The 14,756-nt window shown below is 28.6% G+C and overlaps 4 protein-coding genes and 1 non-coding gene across 5 annotated transcripts; 4 read left to right on the forward strand and 1 right to left on the reverse strand.

Annotated features, from left to right (window-relative positions):
• Window positions 1–16: 16 nt before the first annotated feature.
• SNU71 (Snu71p) lies at window positions 17–1,879 on the reverse strand (the record flags this gene model as incomplete). The annotated part of the gene is made up of 1 exon (XM_064861017.1): window positions 17–1,879. The coding sequence occupies one exon, from the start codon at window positions 1,877–1,879 to the stop codon at window positions 17–19; it is 1,863 nt and encodes a 620-aa protein (XP_064717257.1).
• Window positions 1,880–2,404: 525 nt separating this feature from the next.
• Window positions 2,405–4,189, forward strand: CHS5 (Chs5p; the record flags this gene model as incomplete). Its single annotated transcript, XM_064861018.1, has 1 exon — window positions 2,405–4,189. The coding sequence occupies one exon, from the start codon at window positions 2,405–2,407 to the stop codon at window positions 4,187–4,189; it is 1,785 nt and encodes a 594-aa protein (XP_064717258.1).
• A 1,225-nt stretch (window positions 4,190–5,414) lies between these two features.
• Window positions 5,415–6,686, forward strand: MID2 (Mid2p; the record flags this gene model as incomplete). The annotated part of the gene is made up of 1 exon (XM_064861019.1): window positions 5,415–6,686. The coding sequence occupies one exon, from the start codon at window positions 5,415–5,417 to the stop codon at window positions 6,684–6,686; it is 1,272 nt and encodes a 423-aa protein (XP_064717259.1).
• A 4,521-nt stretch (window positions 6,687–11,207) lies between these two features.
• Window positions 11,208–11,308, forward strand: PWA37_004533. The gene has a single exon. It is a non-coding gene; the product is annotated as a tRNA-Ser (tRNA).
• A 521-nt stretch (window positions 11,309–11,829) lies between these two features.
• On the forward strand, window positions 11,830–13,098 carry NMA1 (nicotinamide-nucleotide adenylyltransferase NMA1; the record flags this gene model as incomplete). Its single annotated transcript, XM_064861020.1, has 1 exon — window positions 11,830–13,098. One exon carries the CDS (start codon window positions 11,830–11,832, stop codon window positions 13,096–13,098), a length of 1,269 nt encoding a protein of 422 aa, XP_064717260.1.
• Window positions 13,099–14,756: the final 1,658 nt, after the last annotated feature.

Below are 14,756 nucleotides of genomic sequence, written 5' to 3' on the forward strand. Positions count from 1 at the left end.
AAATATACCTATAGAGTTAATTTAATGATGATAACTCTTTACTATTCCATATTTTATCAACAATATCCTTTGCATCATCATCAAATGTCTCTTTAAGCTCTTCAAATAGACTATCCTTGTCTCTGAATTCCTTTATGTTATCAAAAATATACTCGACTAATTCTTCTTCATATACCCCTAAATATTCCTTGACAAGTTCTTCCACAAGACCTGTCTTTTTCAGTGCTTTTAATCTGTTATCTAAATCTTCATCGGTAAATGGTAATCTGTTCAGAGCTTCTGACTTAAAATCGATTATATTATTCTTTGTATCATTACCCTCTTTAAAGTTATCTATAATAATACTATCTATATTCTCTTTCTCTTCTGACGTATCTGACAATTTTCCTAATGCTTTATTAAAGTTAAGTTTAATATTAATCTCTGCATTACTGGCATGTTCTTTTCCATCATTTTCGGATTTAATAGTAGCGGATATACTCTTTGCATCAATTTCTGTAACTAGATCTTTTCTGCCTGGTATACCATTCATAAACTTGTCAAACAACAACGACATGCCCACATCTGTTCCATATTTCTGTCTATTCATATCATCTTGTTGCTTTTCCTTGTTTCTAGATATTTCTCTAGAATCATAATATATATCTTTTCCCAGGTGTAGTAACTCTTTAATAGCTGCAGGCCGTATTCTATCCAGGGTATCATCATAATTCTCTGAGTTTTTTATTTTCAACTCCAGATGTTGCAGCCGAACTTCAGTTAAAGATTTTAATTTATTTAACAATTTCTTATATCTAATGTCTGAATCTTGTTTCAATTTTATTTTTTTCTCTTGTTCAACTTCATAACCATCATCATCTTCGTTAAATTCAGAATCATCTGGATACAACATATCACCATCATTCATCATAAGAATATCATTCACTGAATCATTATCTATATTCTGTTTCTTACTTATTTCTTCAAATACTTGAACCATTTTTTTTCTTCTTTGTTGATTTTCTTCTATACTGTCTCTCAACATTTTTTCCCTCTCCATTGTAAATACCCTACTTCTAAATCCTATAATATCTTTACACAGTTGCTTTAGAGATTCTCTCGGAAGATCACTCAATGTGGAGAGATCAATAGTATACTCTTCACTTGTAGCTTGGTTAATCTGATTGTCTTTATTGTTTTGTTCCTTATTAGTCATATATCTATCCAATATGTTTTCTATATGCTGCAAAATTATATCCATGTTTTCAATAGCACCATTTGAAGAAAATGATTGTTTACCAATTAACCGATGAATGTTATCATCAAAATTAATTGAAAATCTATTTGATTTTTTGCTAAGTTTATAGATGAACCTTAAAAATGTATAGTAAGATTTATAATCACTCGAGTCGATTGACATTTGGATAAAAATATTTTGTGTTTCAAATCCAGTTGCAAATATTCTTGACCACGACACAAAATGTAATATCTCTCTCTCATGAGGTTCCAGGCTTTGTTCCTTTAAATAATCTATCCATTCGTCTATTAAAATATTCGTTTTATCAACTGATTCAATATAAACAAGAGAACCAATACAAAATGTTAATAAAGGATTATTAGCTTTCAAAAATATATCAATTGGTTTATATTTAAACTTATCATCTTCTTCAGATGCATTAGATTCTTTCGAATATTGAGAGGCATCTTTTTTTTTGGTGTCTGATATCAAATTATTGGGTATCGAAGAGAACCTACTCTTTAAAGAAATTTGCAGTGAATTTTCAAGTTTTAATAAATCTGCTTTTAAGATTGGAATATAGCCGTTTTTCTTGATATTGCTTTTCCAATCCTTTTGGGAAAGTAAATAGTTTTGTGGGGATACCCATATCAATTCACTCATATTTATATCAAAGTTTAAAGTATCCGTGTAAAGAAAAAGAAAGGGTGAATGAACTAATACTTTTGTATACTATATCTAATATTTTATTTTACCAATATATTTGTTTTCTATTCAATTGTATATATATATTGATAAAACATTTTTGAATGTACAAGTTGCTCTTTTTAGAGGGGTTATGTTTATCTTGTATCTTTATCGTGTACATTTGATGTGACGATGTTTTTAATCCAAAAATAAAAAGATCTTATTAAAAGGAAAAAATAACAAAAAAAAAAAAATAATGAAGTAAAAAGAAAAGCAGAAAAAAAGACACTAAAACAAAAAAAAAAGTTGAAAACACTTTTGGAATAGAAAAGCAAAGAAAATTATTTTTTTTACACGAAACTTCTAGTGATATTCTATTAGAGCACTGTTTGTTCATTTTCTATCCAGAATAGTCGAATATCAACTCAAAGGCTAGACTAGCTTATTCTTTTTGTTTGCTTTTTCCCTCTTTCCACTCACTCCGCTTATTTACGAGATATTATGTCTACTGTAGAAGTTTCACTGACAGTGGGTAAACTGGATGCTTCATTAGCATTATTAACCACTCAAGATCATCATGTAATTGAGTTTCCAACAGTATTATTACCAGATAATGTTAGGGCTGGTTCAATTATTACCATGAATGTTCGTGAAAATATTCCTGAAGAACAAAAGCAAAGAAAAACGTTTGAGGAGATTCAACAGATTATTTTGGAAAAATATGGATCAAAAAAGCCTAATCCACCAGTACTAAAAGTTATTAATACTACGCAAACTAGTTGTGTATTATCGTGGGAACAATTATCACTAGGTTCTGCTAAGTTAAAACAACTAATTCTTTATAGACAGGGGGTACGTTCTATTATAATCCCTAATCCTTTCAAAGTTACATCCACTAAGATATCTGGCCTATCTGTGGATACACCTTATGAATTTCAATTGAAATTAATTACTACATCTGGTCAATATTGGTCAGAAAAGGTAAAAGTTCATACACATAAAATGACAGACATGTCTGGTATAACAGTTTGCCTAGGTCCATTAGACCCCTTATTAAATATTAATGAAACACAGATTGAAGATTGTTTAAGGATTATTGGCGCAAGAAATTTACAAAAACACGTTGCTATCGACACCACACATTTTATTTGTAACGATGTTGATAATGAAGATGATAAGGAGTTGATAAAAGCGAAGAACAATAATATTCCTATTGTCAGACCAGAGTGGATCAGAGCCTGTGCAGTAGAAAAGAGAATTGTTGGTGTTAGAGGATTTTATTTAGATGCTGATAAGGGAATTTTAAAAAGTTATCCCTTCCCACCTGCATCGTCCACATCACCACTACCTACAGCTTCTTCAGGTGTTGAAGAGGAATTGGGTTCTGAGAAAGAACTAACTCAAACAACGGAAGACACAAGGGAAAGTGATACAGAAAATCCTTTAGCAAATGAGGAGCCTACTACCAAAGATATAGTATCTGAGAGTTCTTTAGCTGAAGATTATAACACTGAAAATGTATCCAATGATAAGATAGAACCAACGGAAGTTGATGTTAGGGATTCAGAATCTAAAGATAAAAATCTGTTTAGTGAAAATATTGTTAATAAAGAACTAGTCTCGAATGATTCCAAGGATACTGAACCAAAGAGAGAAGAAGAAGAAGAAGTAATTACAGATGAAATCACATCTGACCAAACAAGTAGCAAAGAAACAGAGGAAAACCATGGCACATCCGATGAACCAAAAGAAGAAAACATAGTTACATCTGAACAAAATGCCACCAAAGAAACCGAAGAAACTCAAAACACTCCTGATGAAACAGAGGAAGAAAATGTGACTATATCTGAACAAATTATCATCAAAGAAGTTGAGGAGACTCAACACGCTCTTGATGGATCAGATACTCAAAATAGTATTGATGAGGAAATAGTTAGAGAAGAACCAGTTTCTGAAGCATCTACGGGCATTGTTTATACAACAAATACATACATGGCACAAGAAACAGGTATTAATGAAACCGGTTCAGAAGGCACAGTCACAGAACAATTATCTGAAAATCAGTTGGTAGATGAAGAACCTCGTGTAGACAATTCTGTTATTAAGGAAGAAAAACAACAGGAAGAAGGTGAAGACGAATGTGAAGACGAATGTGATGATTCAGAAACTAATGACGTTGGTACCACAAATATAAATACTAATAAGAAAAACGATGCTGCCATTAGCAGTGCTAAGTCCAACAGCAACAAAAAGAAAAATAAAAAGAGAAAAAACAAGAAGCGTTGAAAGGGACCAATAAATGATGATTATCGAAACTACTTTCTAGAGATTTATTTATATTATATATATTAATCAAAACTAAATTACCTGAATGTATCTTTATATATATGTACATGCAAATATATTATGTAGTAGTGACACCGAGGTGGACAGTTGTACTCTAGCACAAATAACCAGTTACAGCATATTTTTCTTGTTTGTTCTTTCTCGTTTTGCTGGGATGTCTTGTCTCGTCTTCACGTCATCGAATCAAATGTGTGTAGTTTGTTTTGTCAATCAAGCCACAACAAAAAATCAGCAAAACGAAATCAAAGGGATCTAAAAATAGAAATTCCGACCCTTTGAAGTTCCCATTAACCAAAAAAGAAAAAATGGAAAAACAAAACAAAACAGAAGCGAAATGAAAACAATAGTAACAATAATAATACATTTGATGGTATGAGCCGCGAAAAGAAAACAATGGCAAGTAACCATAACAATAGAATCAAGAAAAATAACAATATGAGAGAATCAAAAATATTCATTTTTCTCCCATTGTTGCAAATAAATAAAAAAAAAAACAACAGAAATGATTTTTAAAGATCTTAAGCACTTCGAAATATTTTAAAAAACTGGAAAATAGAAAGAAAAAAAAAATTTACAAAATATATAGAAATCGAAAGATCGAGGCAACATCTGAAACAGTCCCTACACATTTTGAAGCCACTATCGTTTCTTACAAGTCACATATATTTCTGTTTAATATCAGAAGAAGTAGGTTTTAAGAACAGTCTTTGAACTTCTTACTTAGAAGAGATTTGTGTTGTGGACACATATATACACATATTTTGACTTATTTGCTCTTTAGATAAAAAAAAAAAACCAACAAGGACAACAGTATTATTATTACTATTACTATTACTATTGCTATACTTATCCTTATTAGTAGTTGGACAACTAATATCTATTAGTTTGCACGTTTAATTAATCAAGTAATTTTTTTATATTGTTTGAATCCACCATCTGATCCCATATCTTATATTGATCAAGTTCCCTTTGCACTAGGTTTTAATAGTTAAAAGAAACTTTCTAGTGGTAAGTTTTATTATTATTTTTTTTTTATTTTCCTAATCTTTAAAATTTTCGACCCACATTATTACCTAGACTATTGTTGACAGATACATTTTAAACACATAAACAAACAGCCAAGATAATATTTCACATATACATACAACATATTAGCTAATACACAATGGTTGTTCTACTAAATAGAAAGATTCTTATGCACTTCATATTATTATCATGGTCATCTGCTCAGAACATTAATACTAATGGGAATAATAACCAAACAATACAAGCAGGACAACAAGGTTCCTCTTTAGTCTCAATTAATTCTGGGATATCATCAATACAGACAACAACTTCTTCAAATGAAGCTATAGCATCTGCTCCATCTTTTAGTGGTTCATCACTACACCAATTAAGTGTCTCGTCAACTATACCCTCTTCATCAGGAGCTCTAAGTTCATTGTTATCTTCAGCACTGTCAACAAGTTCATCTACTTCTACATCGATATTTTCATCCTCTATCTCATCTCCGTCATTTAGTTATTCTTCCACAACAACTCAATACTCATCATCAAGCAGCAGCAGCAGCAGCAGCTTTACAACGAGCAGTTCTGAGAGCTCTTTTTTCTCTAGTTCACAATTAACGACGAGCTCCTCTTCTTCTTCAACAACAACAACAACTTCACAATCTATCTCCTCATTATCCTCCTCTTCAAGTTCTATTTTTTCGTCATCTTCAAGTACCTCTTCTTCGAGTATATCATCATCTACTTCATCCTATTTTACACAATCAACAACATATCCAAGTACAGATCCAAGACATATAGTAACAAGTGTCATTCACGGTCAAACTGTTTATTCCAATTATTATACAACAATCACATATTCTGCAACTGCAACTTCGTCTGCAAACAATAAAAATTCAAGTAGCGGTCATAAGGGACTTTCTAAGAAAAATAGAAATATTGTTATTGGGTGTGTTGTAGGGATTGGTGTTCCGCTATTAATCCTCATTGCTGTTATAATCTATATCTTTTGTATTCAAAGTAAAAAAACAAACTTTATTGATTCAAATGGTAACGTTGTCACTGCTTATAAAAGAAACAAAGTAATGAAACTATGGTATAGTTTAATTGGTAAGAACGTCAGTGATGAAGAATATGAATCAAAGTCTCCGTTAGGTAGTGCTGCGTCAGATGAAGAAATGATTTTAGATGGTAACATTATAGAACCATCTACAGTCTTGAATTTAGATGATGAAATGAACCATGGTTTTGTAAATAGGAACGGAACTACACTAACATCTAACACTAATAACACAAATCGATCTTTGAGTAATAAATATAATGGAACAAATAGTAATATAAATGGACAAGAAGGGTCAAATGATTTAGTAATACCAGAGGAGAAATACTATGATGAACATGGAAATGAATTAAACGCTAAAAATTATTGAATGTGTTGTGCTCAACCTTTCTGGAATAGGTATTCCCTACAAATTAATTAAAATCAAACTACTAATAATTCTTATTCTTTATTGCATTACAAATTATTAAAGTTTACGGTCTTAGTATTGGGACGAAATATATATCATAAAAATATTAATTTTAATAAATAATATTGATAGAAGGTGGATTATATATATATGTATGTACGTATAACACTAACTACTTTTTTTCTTTTTTAAAAATATATATTATTTTTGTTGGAATAGCTTAAGACAAAATAATACTTTATTATTTTTTTTGTTCAGACTCCTTTATATATACATTTGTATGTATGTCTATGATTTTATGGAAAAAAAATCAATGTTTTTAAATGTAATTAAAGACAAATGGCACTGTTATCCATTTCAAAGGGTGTTTATAGATCATACTAAAACCAATCCCTTTTTACAATTATAATGATTACTTACTATCAAAATTTATTACAGGCGTATTGAAAAACAATTTTAAAATTTCGAATGAGGTGATATTTTCAGCAATTTTAGCTGATAAAGTTCATCTTTGGTAAAAGAAAATGTTCACTTTAGAAATGGAGAAATTGGGCATCTATCTAACATATATCTGTTGGGGATGTTAGATAAGATAGAATTTAATTAATTAAATGTTTCACCAAAGGAAATTATTTGATTATCTAGTTCCTATAGAGAAACGCACTTCAAACTATTTATTACATTGTATTATCACCAAAATATTTACATAACATCGGGTTTGCTAAAAGGAAGACTATTCAAACCGTACAACTTACACCACACAGTCTATTGCATTATAACGATTATGTGAGAAAAATGTTAATAACGTTTTGATGGAGTTAAACCATTTATTACTACTCATGGAATTAATCATTTCGTTTTATTTTTGAACCACTTTTAACATGATAATTTGAATTGTTATTTTTTTTCTTGAAAATTATAAATATGCAAGTTTTCTCTTTAAAATAATCAATTCTACAGGGTGAATACATATAAATTTCAAAATGAATATATGTTATATATGTTACTTTATTAATATATATTCATGAAACAATATGTATATTTTAATATACGTTCTTCTATAGTAAGTGTTTATTAGATTGAGCATTTATTTATTCTATTCTGTTCAGTAGTAAAGAATACCGGTTTAAATTTAATTGTTTTTTGAAAGTACTTATGTTTGTGGATCTTGTAATTGCTACCGTTTGAATATATGACCTGTAAATGTAGCATAGGAAGAAGTTGAAAACAAATTTATAAATGAATTGCCTACTAACTAATTTGTTTATTACTTTTTTTCTTACCAAGTATCATTTTGATGTTGTTTTTATCTGAGTACATCGTACAAAGGAATAATATTTTATAACTTTTTTAGGGATTAATACGACGTATATTTGTGTGTATTAGCTAAGATCATGATAGAAGATTATATTTTAAAGTGATAATACTAAAAGACTTAATATCATTAATCATGTTATTTTTTTTTTTTGGAAAAAAAAATATGAACAAAAAATTATACATATTTGAAATCATTATTAATAATAGATGAACTACAAGAGTTTGTCGAATATGTATAATATATTGTTCATTATTTTTTTTATTTCTGGTAGGTAATGTAATAATAATGAAGATGGTTATTGTCTTGTTAAGAAAACAAAATGGTAAAAATAGTTTTCAGAAGATTTTAGTTAATGTAAATGTAGATTTTGTTGTTTTTACAATAATTTTTTTTCATAGAGACTGTATTTGAAAGTATATTTAATTTTTTTGAGTGTTTATCAGATTGTGGAAGATTCTCTTCTTAGTAGTGATAAAATGGAGTAATACTTTTTTGTATATTCTAAAGTAATTGATTAATATAAATTAATTTTCTAAGATATTTTCTTAAAGTGTTATTGACAATTTTTGAAGAAGACAAGCAATTCACTTATAAGTTTTACTGTGTAATAAAAAAATTATTGATATCGTGTTTGTCTGTATTAATAAATTGCAATGATGGAACGCTATGATAAAAGCGTTACGACTTGACATAATCTTTATTTAATAACAAATAGTAACATTGCGAAACAAGATTTACAATTTTAGTGAGCTGATGTTAAAAGGTACTTATTTAGTAAAGAAATTAATGATATAAAGTTAAGGTAATATCACAAAAAAATAAAACTCATATTCACTTTAAGTATTTATGTATAAGATACGAGATCAAGTCAATCTTAATCATTTTTTTGTATAATCATCTACATATTACATAGAAAGGAATGAGAAGATACAAAATAGATTGTGTCGTTGGAAGGTATGAGTATATTAAATAGGAAATGTACTCATATATATATTTAAAAGTCATTTTTTTAATTTAGGAAAAAATGTTATTACTGACCAAGGAGAAGAATATAAGTGTGAGTATGTATATAATTTAGAATATTAATAATAAATCACATTTTTTTGTTATTGTCATAATAAAAAATTATATCAAGTTGGATACATTTATGTTATACACGTAAAGAAGGGGATATATCTTATTGAACTTGTCTGTTAGTAACAAGCATAAATTTTAGTAGTAAAAAAACTTTTAAAATAGTTTATAATATTATTAGCAGCATCATATCTACACTGAGTATGTACAATTTTGAAATCAAAACCTTTTAGATATCACATAAATCATGTCAATTTTGACAAGAGACTTCTTTTTAGTATATTGTCTCATCTATAGCTACATAGTTTAAGTCAATCATTTACTAAGGACTGTACTATAGACTGTAACACCAGTACCTTGATAATGGCATTAATTTTAAATATCCTAAAAGTATCTAAAGAAGATACTAGTGACATCTAATGGTTTGGTAGTAAAAGATAGACTTTGATAGACTTCTTTTTTACTAATTTAGCCCATGTCTGTTGTGAAAGTATGATTTTTATCGAATAAAAAGGGAATTTTTATGGAAAAAGAAATAACACAGTCTTCTGATTTCTTTGTTACATCTTTTTAGAATCTAAACCATTTATATTTTTTGTCTCTATAATTAAAAAGTAGCTCTACTAGTTTATTATGGTAATTGATAAATGTACAACTATAGTTTTTGATGCTTCTCTAAGATCTGACACTTTCGAAGAAGGATAAAAGTAGAGGCACTTTTTATACTTTTTACTTTATGACCTTAAATAGTGAAAATGAAAGTAAAGGATGTTTGAACTAACCATTATATATCCAATAATGAGACATAACAATTATTCTTGTTGGAATTTGGAGTACCCGATGTCCATGGTTATGACAAACATTATTGAGTTATAAATGCTTATTTTATTTTTGTATTAAATAAAAGTATATGTTTATTATATAATGTATACAGTATAAATTCTTGTATTCTTTTCAAATTTCTAAAAAACATATTTGGTGAAATATAAAATGTTTTTCTAATACTGTGGTATATCTTTACACCACATAATATACAGAAAAAATAGTTAAAAATAATTCATATGGAAACCACAGTAATAAACTGTCATTTTCCAATAATTTTTTATGGATAATGGTTCTTTGAACAATGATACTTTTTAATACACATTCAAAAATTTGTGTATGACTCTCTTGTTCTATTGCTATATTCAATAAATCATCTAAATAAGCAAAAATATGAGAAATGATACTGAGTATTTTTGCATATATTCAACAAACATTTAAAGAATTTTATATAAACTAAGTTATGAAAACTTTTAATGAAATTTTTAAAAAGCTAGAATATTCATTATGATGGAAAAACAATATGTGGTGTTCAAATCTAGGTATAAGAAATTTAAAAAACAGATTTTCCAAGAATTAAAATAAACATAACTATGAAGTAGTAAATTATATAACTTCGTTAGAAAGAATGTTATAGTATTAAATTGTTAGATTCTTTGTATATTCCAAGGAAGCGCAAATAATATTAATAGTTATTCAAATAATCGAGACAGTAATCAACTATAGGCGATAATATAATTACTAAAACGGTCTTATATATTGAGCGGCTTATATCGAGCTAATATATTTATTCAAAGTTATTTAACTTGTTACTTGCTTGTTACTTGCTTGTTGTTCTCTTTTTGTTCATATATAATATATAAATTATTTACAAGAAACGGTTATGGAAGATGATCTTTTATCTCCAGAAAACGTTGTCCTTTTATATGTTTTCTGGAGCTCGATCGATTATTCAGATTAGTACATTAATGACTTGACTAATTCACCCTAAAATTTATTACATTAATTTAGGTGCACTAGTGGATTAGAACTGCACCCCAATTCTCTAATCATGGTGATTAGTAATACACGTGGGACTTATTAAAACAATAGGTAAATTCTAGATTTGCCAAAATCTTATGTAATCTAATCTTTTTATTATGCAGCATCTAATGTTGTAGCACGTGTATTGCTTATTAGTACAATAAATAGTTCTAGATTCATTCAGGATCTTATGTAATCTTGATGGTTATAACTATTCTATTCCACGAAAAAGGGTATTCAATGGTGTCCCAGTGGCCGAGTGGTTAAGGCGATGCCCTGCTATTTCTGAGAATTAGCTGTTAGGCATTGGGTTTTACCTTCGCAGGTTCGAATCCTGTCTGTGACGTTATTTTTAAATGTGCGTAGTTTTTAGTTATATAGTTGCTTCTATTAGATGACCTATAAATTTTTTTTTTCGATTTTTATATTTATCAATATTCACAAACAGAATATGTTTTACGTATAATATGCTTCGAATTTTTTATACGTATTCCGCCAAGATTGAGTTTCACTGGCGCAAAAAATAAACAAAAACTGTTTAGTAAAACTCGATGTAGTTATAAATCAAGGCTACGCATTAGGCTGTTTTAGACAGGCTGTTTAATTAGTTTGCTAGTAGCAGGCATTTTTGAAAGTTGATAAAAAAAGAAGGTATTTCTGTAGGTATTTTATATTTTGTTATTTCTAAAATTGCTCAATATCTTTGCTACTCAAATTCTTTTTATTGATACTTTCACAGTTAATTATCATAGATTTAACGAGTGATTTCAACTAATTGATAATTATATATATTGGGACTATATTATTGTTAGTATATTACACCTATAAAAAAGATACTGACTAGATACAAACAAAAATTCAATAAAAATGGATCCAACACGAGCACCAAATTTTAAGCCACCTTCTCCAGATGAACAATTAATTCCACCACCAGATCCAATTTCTACAATTCCAAAATCTGGTCCAATTATACCGTATGTTTTGGCTGACTATAATTCTTCTATCGACGCTCCTTTTAATCTAAACACAAATACAAAATTAAGAAACAAAAATAGATCTAGGCGGAACAACAATGTTGATATATCATCTGAAACTGTTATTTCTTCAAATTCTACATCAAACACAAAAAATCACAAGCATTCAATACCTTTAAATTTATCTGATTTTCAACCTTTATCCGATGATATTTCTTCAGCTTCATCAATATCATCATCTGATGCTGAAAATCGAAAAACTGAAAGTACTGAAACATCCAATTCTAATTTACTTTCTGATGCATTAATTAATGTGGGTGTTAAGAAACATCAAATAGCTGATTTAGAGGAGGTTCCACATGGAATTGTTAGACAAGCAAGAGCCTTTGAAGACTATGAATTCCCTACACATAGATTGTCTAAAAAACTATCAGATCCAAATAAATTACCTTTAGTTATTGTGGCTTGTGGTTCTTTTTCACCGATAATTTATCTACATTTGAGAATGTTTGAGATGGCTTTAGACAGTGTTAATGAGCAAACACGTTTCGAAGTTGTAGGTGGTTACTATTCTCCAGTGAGTGACACGTACCAAAAGCCTGGATTAGCACCAGCCTATCATAGAGTTAGAATGTGTGAATTGGCTTGTGAAAGAACATCTTCCTGGCTGATGGTAGATGCCTGGGAGTCACTACAACCCTCTTACACAAGAACTGCAAAGGTGTTAGATCACTTTAACCACGAAATAAATGTCAAAAGAGGTGGTATTCTTACCTCTACCGGTGAAAAAATTGGTGTTAAAATTATGTTACTAGCCGGTGGTGATTTAATTGAATCTATGGGAGAACCAAATGTATGGGCTGATGCAGATTTGCATCATATATTAGGTAATTATGGTTGTTTGATTGTAGAACGTACTGGTTCAGATGTTCGTTCATTTTTATTGTCTCATGATATTATGTATGAACATAGAAGAAATGTGCTAGTAATCCAACAGCTTATCTACAATGATATTTCATCAACAAAAGTTCGTCTTTTTATAAGACGTGGAATGTCAGTTCAGTATTTATTACCTAATTCTGTTATAAGATATATTCAAGAACATAAATTATATGTGAATCAGTCAGAGCCGGTTAAACAAGTGATGGGAAGTAAGGAATGAGCTATATCAAGATTAAGTCAAAAAAATTTTTTGAAGATGGAATTGTTTGATATCAAAGTAATGTAATATTAGAACATTGATAGTATTTTTTATTTAAAAGATATAGTTGTAATATAGAACCAAGTATCATTAATGAGACTCAAAATTTTTCGGTACAAATCTTTTATTCGTAAAATCTCCTTTCATTCTACTCTTTATCAGGGGATACTTTACTTATTTGAAAACTAATATTCTTATAAACTCTTTAATCTCTGTTTCCTTTCAAAATATTTTCGTAAATTAGAGCTTATAGGTACTCCATACTTTTGGGGGAAAATATATAAACGAACAGGCAAAATATTTCAGTGGTCACATAGTAGTACTATATTTAATGTTAACAGAAATTGTCAACTTTTTTGCACGATTAATTTTTGATTTCGATAATAGAAAATTTTAAAATAATGGATGATGCTAATATATTCCTTTATGTTTATGTAAGGAACCTAACTGGAAATCCAGTAGATACGCAATTCTGAGGGTAACACTTGAGTGTCTGGGTGGAGGATTGGTACAGCCATGTGCGCAGTGGCTCGTATAAGGTATTGAATCTGATTGGAGGATTTCCAGGGAGTGAGAATTATATCAGCTCTTGTCAAGAGGCCTTTGATTATTGAGAGATATGCCAGGGGTAATCATCTTATTTAAATACATCTTAGTAATGATATTAAGAGGCAGCTCTTAATATCATACAAGAACAACAACAAGATGAAGTAATACGACATCAGGGTTATTAATTAGTAATATATAGAGCTTACGTAAGAGTGTTTATACTTATACTAATTGATATAATTCATCCATTTACATACAACAACTTTTACAGCTTATAGAGTAGTTGTCAACTTTAGGTTTTTTTTTGTTAACTACTTTTAAATCATTAAATATTTTTTCTTTCTTTCTGGTTTACTTATCACTTAAAGTATTATCTAAACATGAATGTAACAGAAACTAAATATGAATAAATTAACTTTTCTTACTTGCTGTCTTTTACTTTTAATCTTTTCTAAATTCTATGATCTTATTCTCAATTTTATCATTGATATTCAATTCCTCTTTATATTTTCTTAGTGGTTTTTTTTTTCTTGTGTCAAGTTATTTTTACTTTCATTGTGTTTTTAAATAGTGTGTGTGTGTAAGTATACAATTATGCTAGTATCTCTATATATTAAAGTTTCAATATTTTTTCTTATATTATTACTGATTTTTATTATCAATCTGGTGTTATTAATATTTTACTTTTCTAAAAACTCTTTGTCTTTTTTTACTTTTTGTATAGTTCCACCATTTTTTTTATGTAGTTGACACCTGGTTGAAATTATAAAATATAAATCTGTAAATTTTTCATTGTTTTAAAAACTATTTTCTTTTTTAAGTTACTTTTATTTAATATGTTATATGTTGATTTTAATGGTTGTAGGATTTCCTTAATTTCTTCATGGAATTTTATGAACTCTAAATAGTAAAAGAGACCACAAATTCATCTTTATATTATTATCATAAATAAATTTTATCGGAATACTATTGATATTCTCACTACATATATAATTTCTTATAATAATTACACTTTGAGTATCATATAAGCAAAACTCTTTTAGAAGAAATACTTATGCAACAAGTATCTA

This window comes from Arxiozyma heterogenica (genome assembly GCF_036370985.1).
Source record: "Arxiozyma heterogenica strain weizmannii chromosome Unknown scaffold_6, whole genome shotgun sequence".
Lineage (NCBI taxonomy): Eukaryota > Fungi > Ascomycota > Saccharomycetes > Saccharomycetales > Saccharomycetaceae > Arxiozyma > Arxiozyma heterogenica.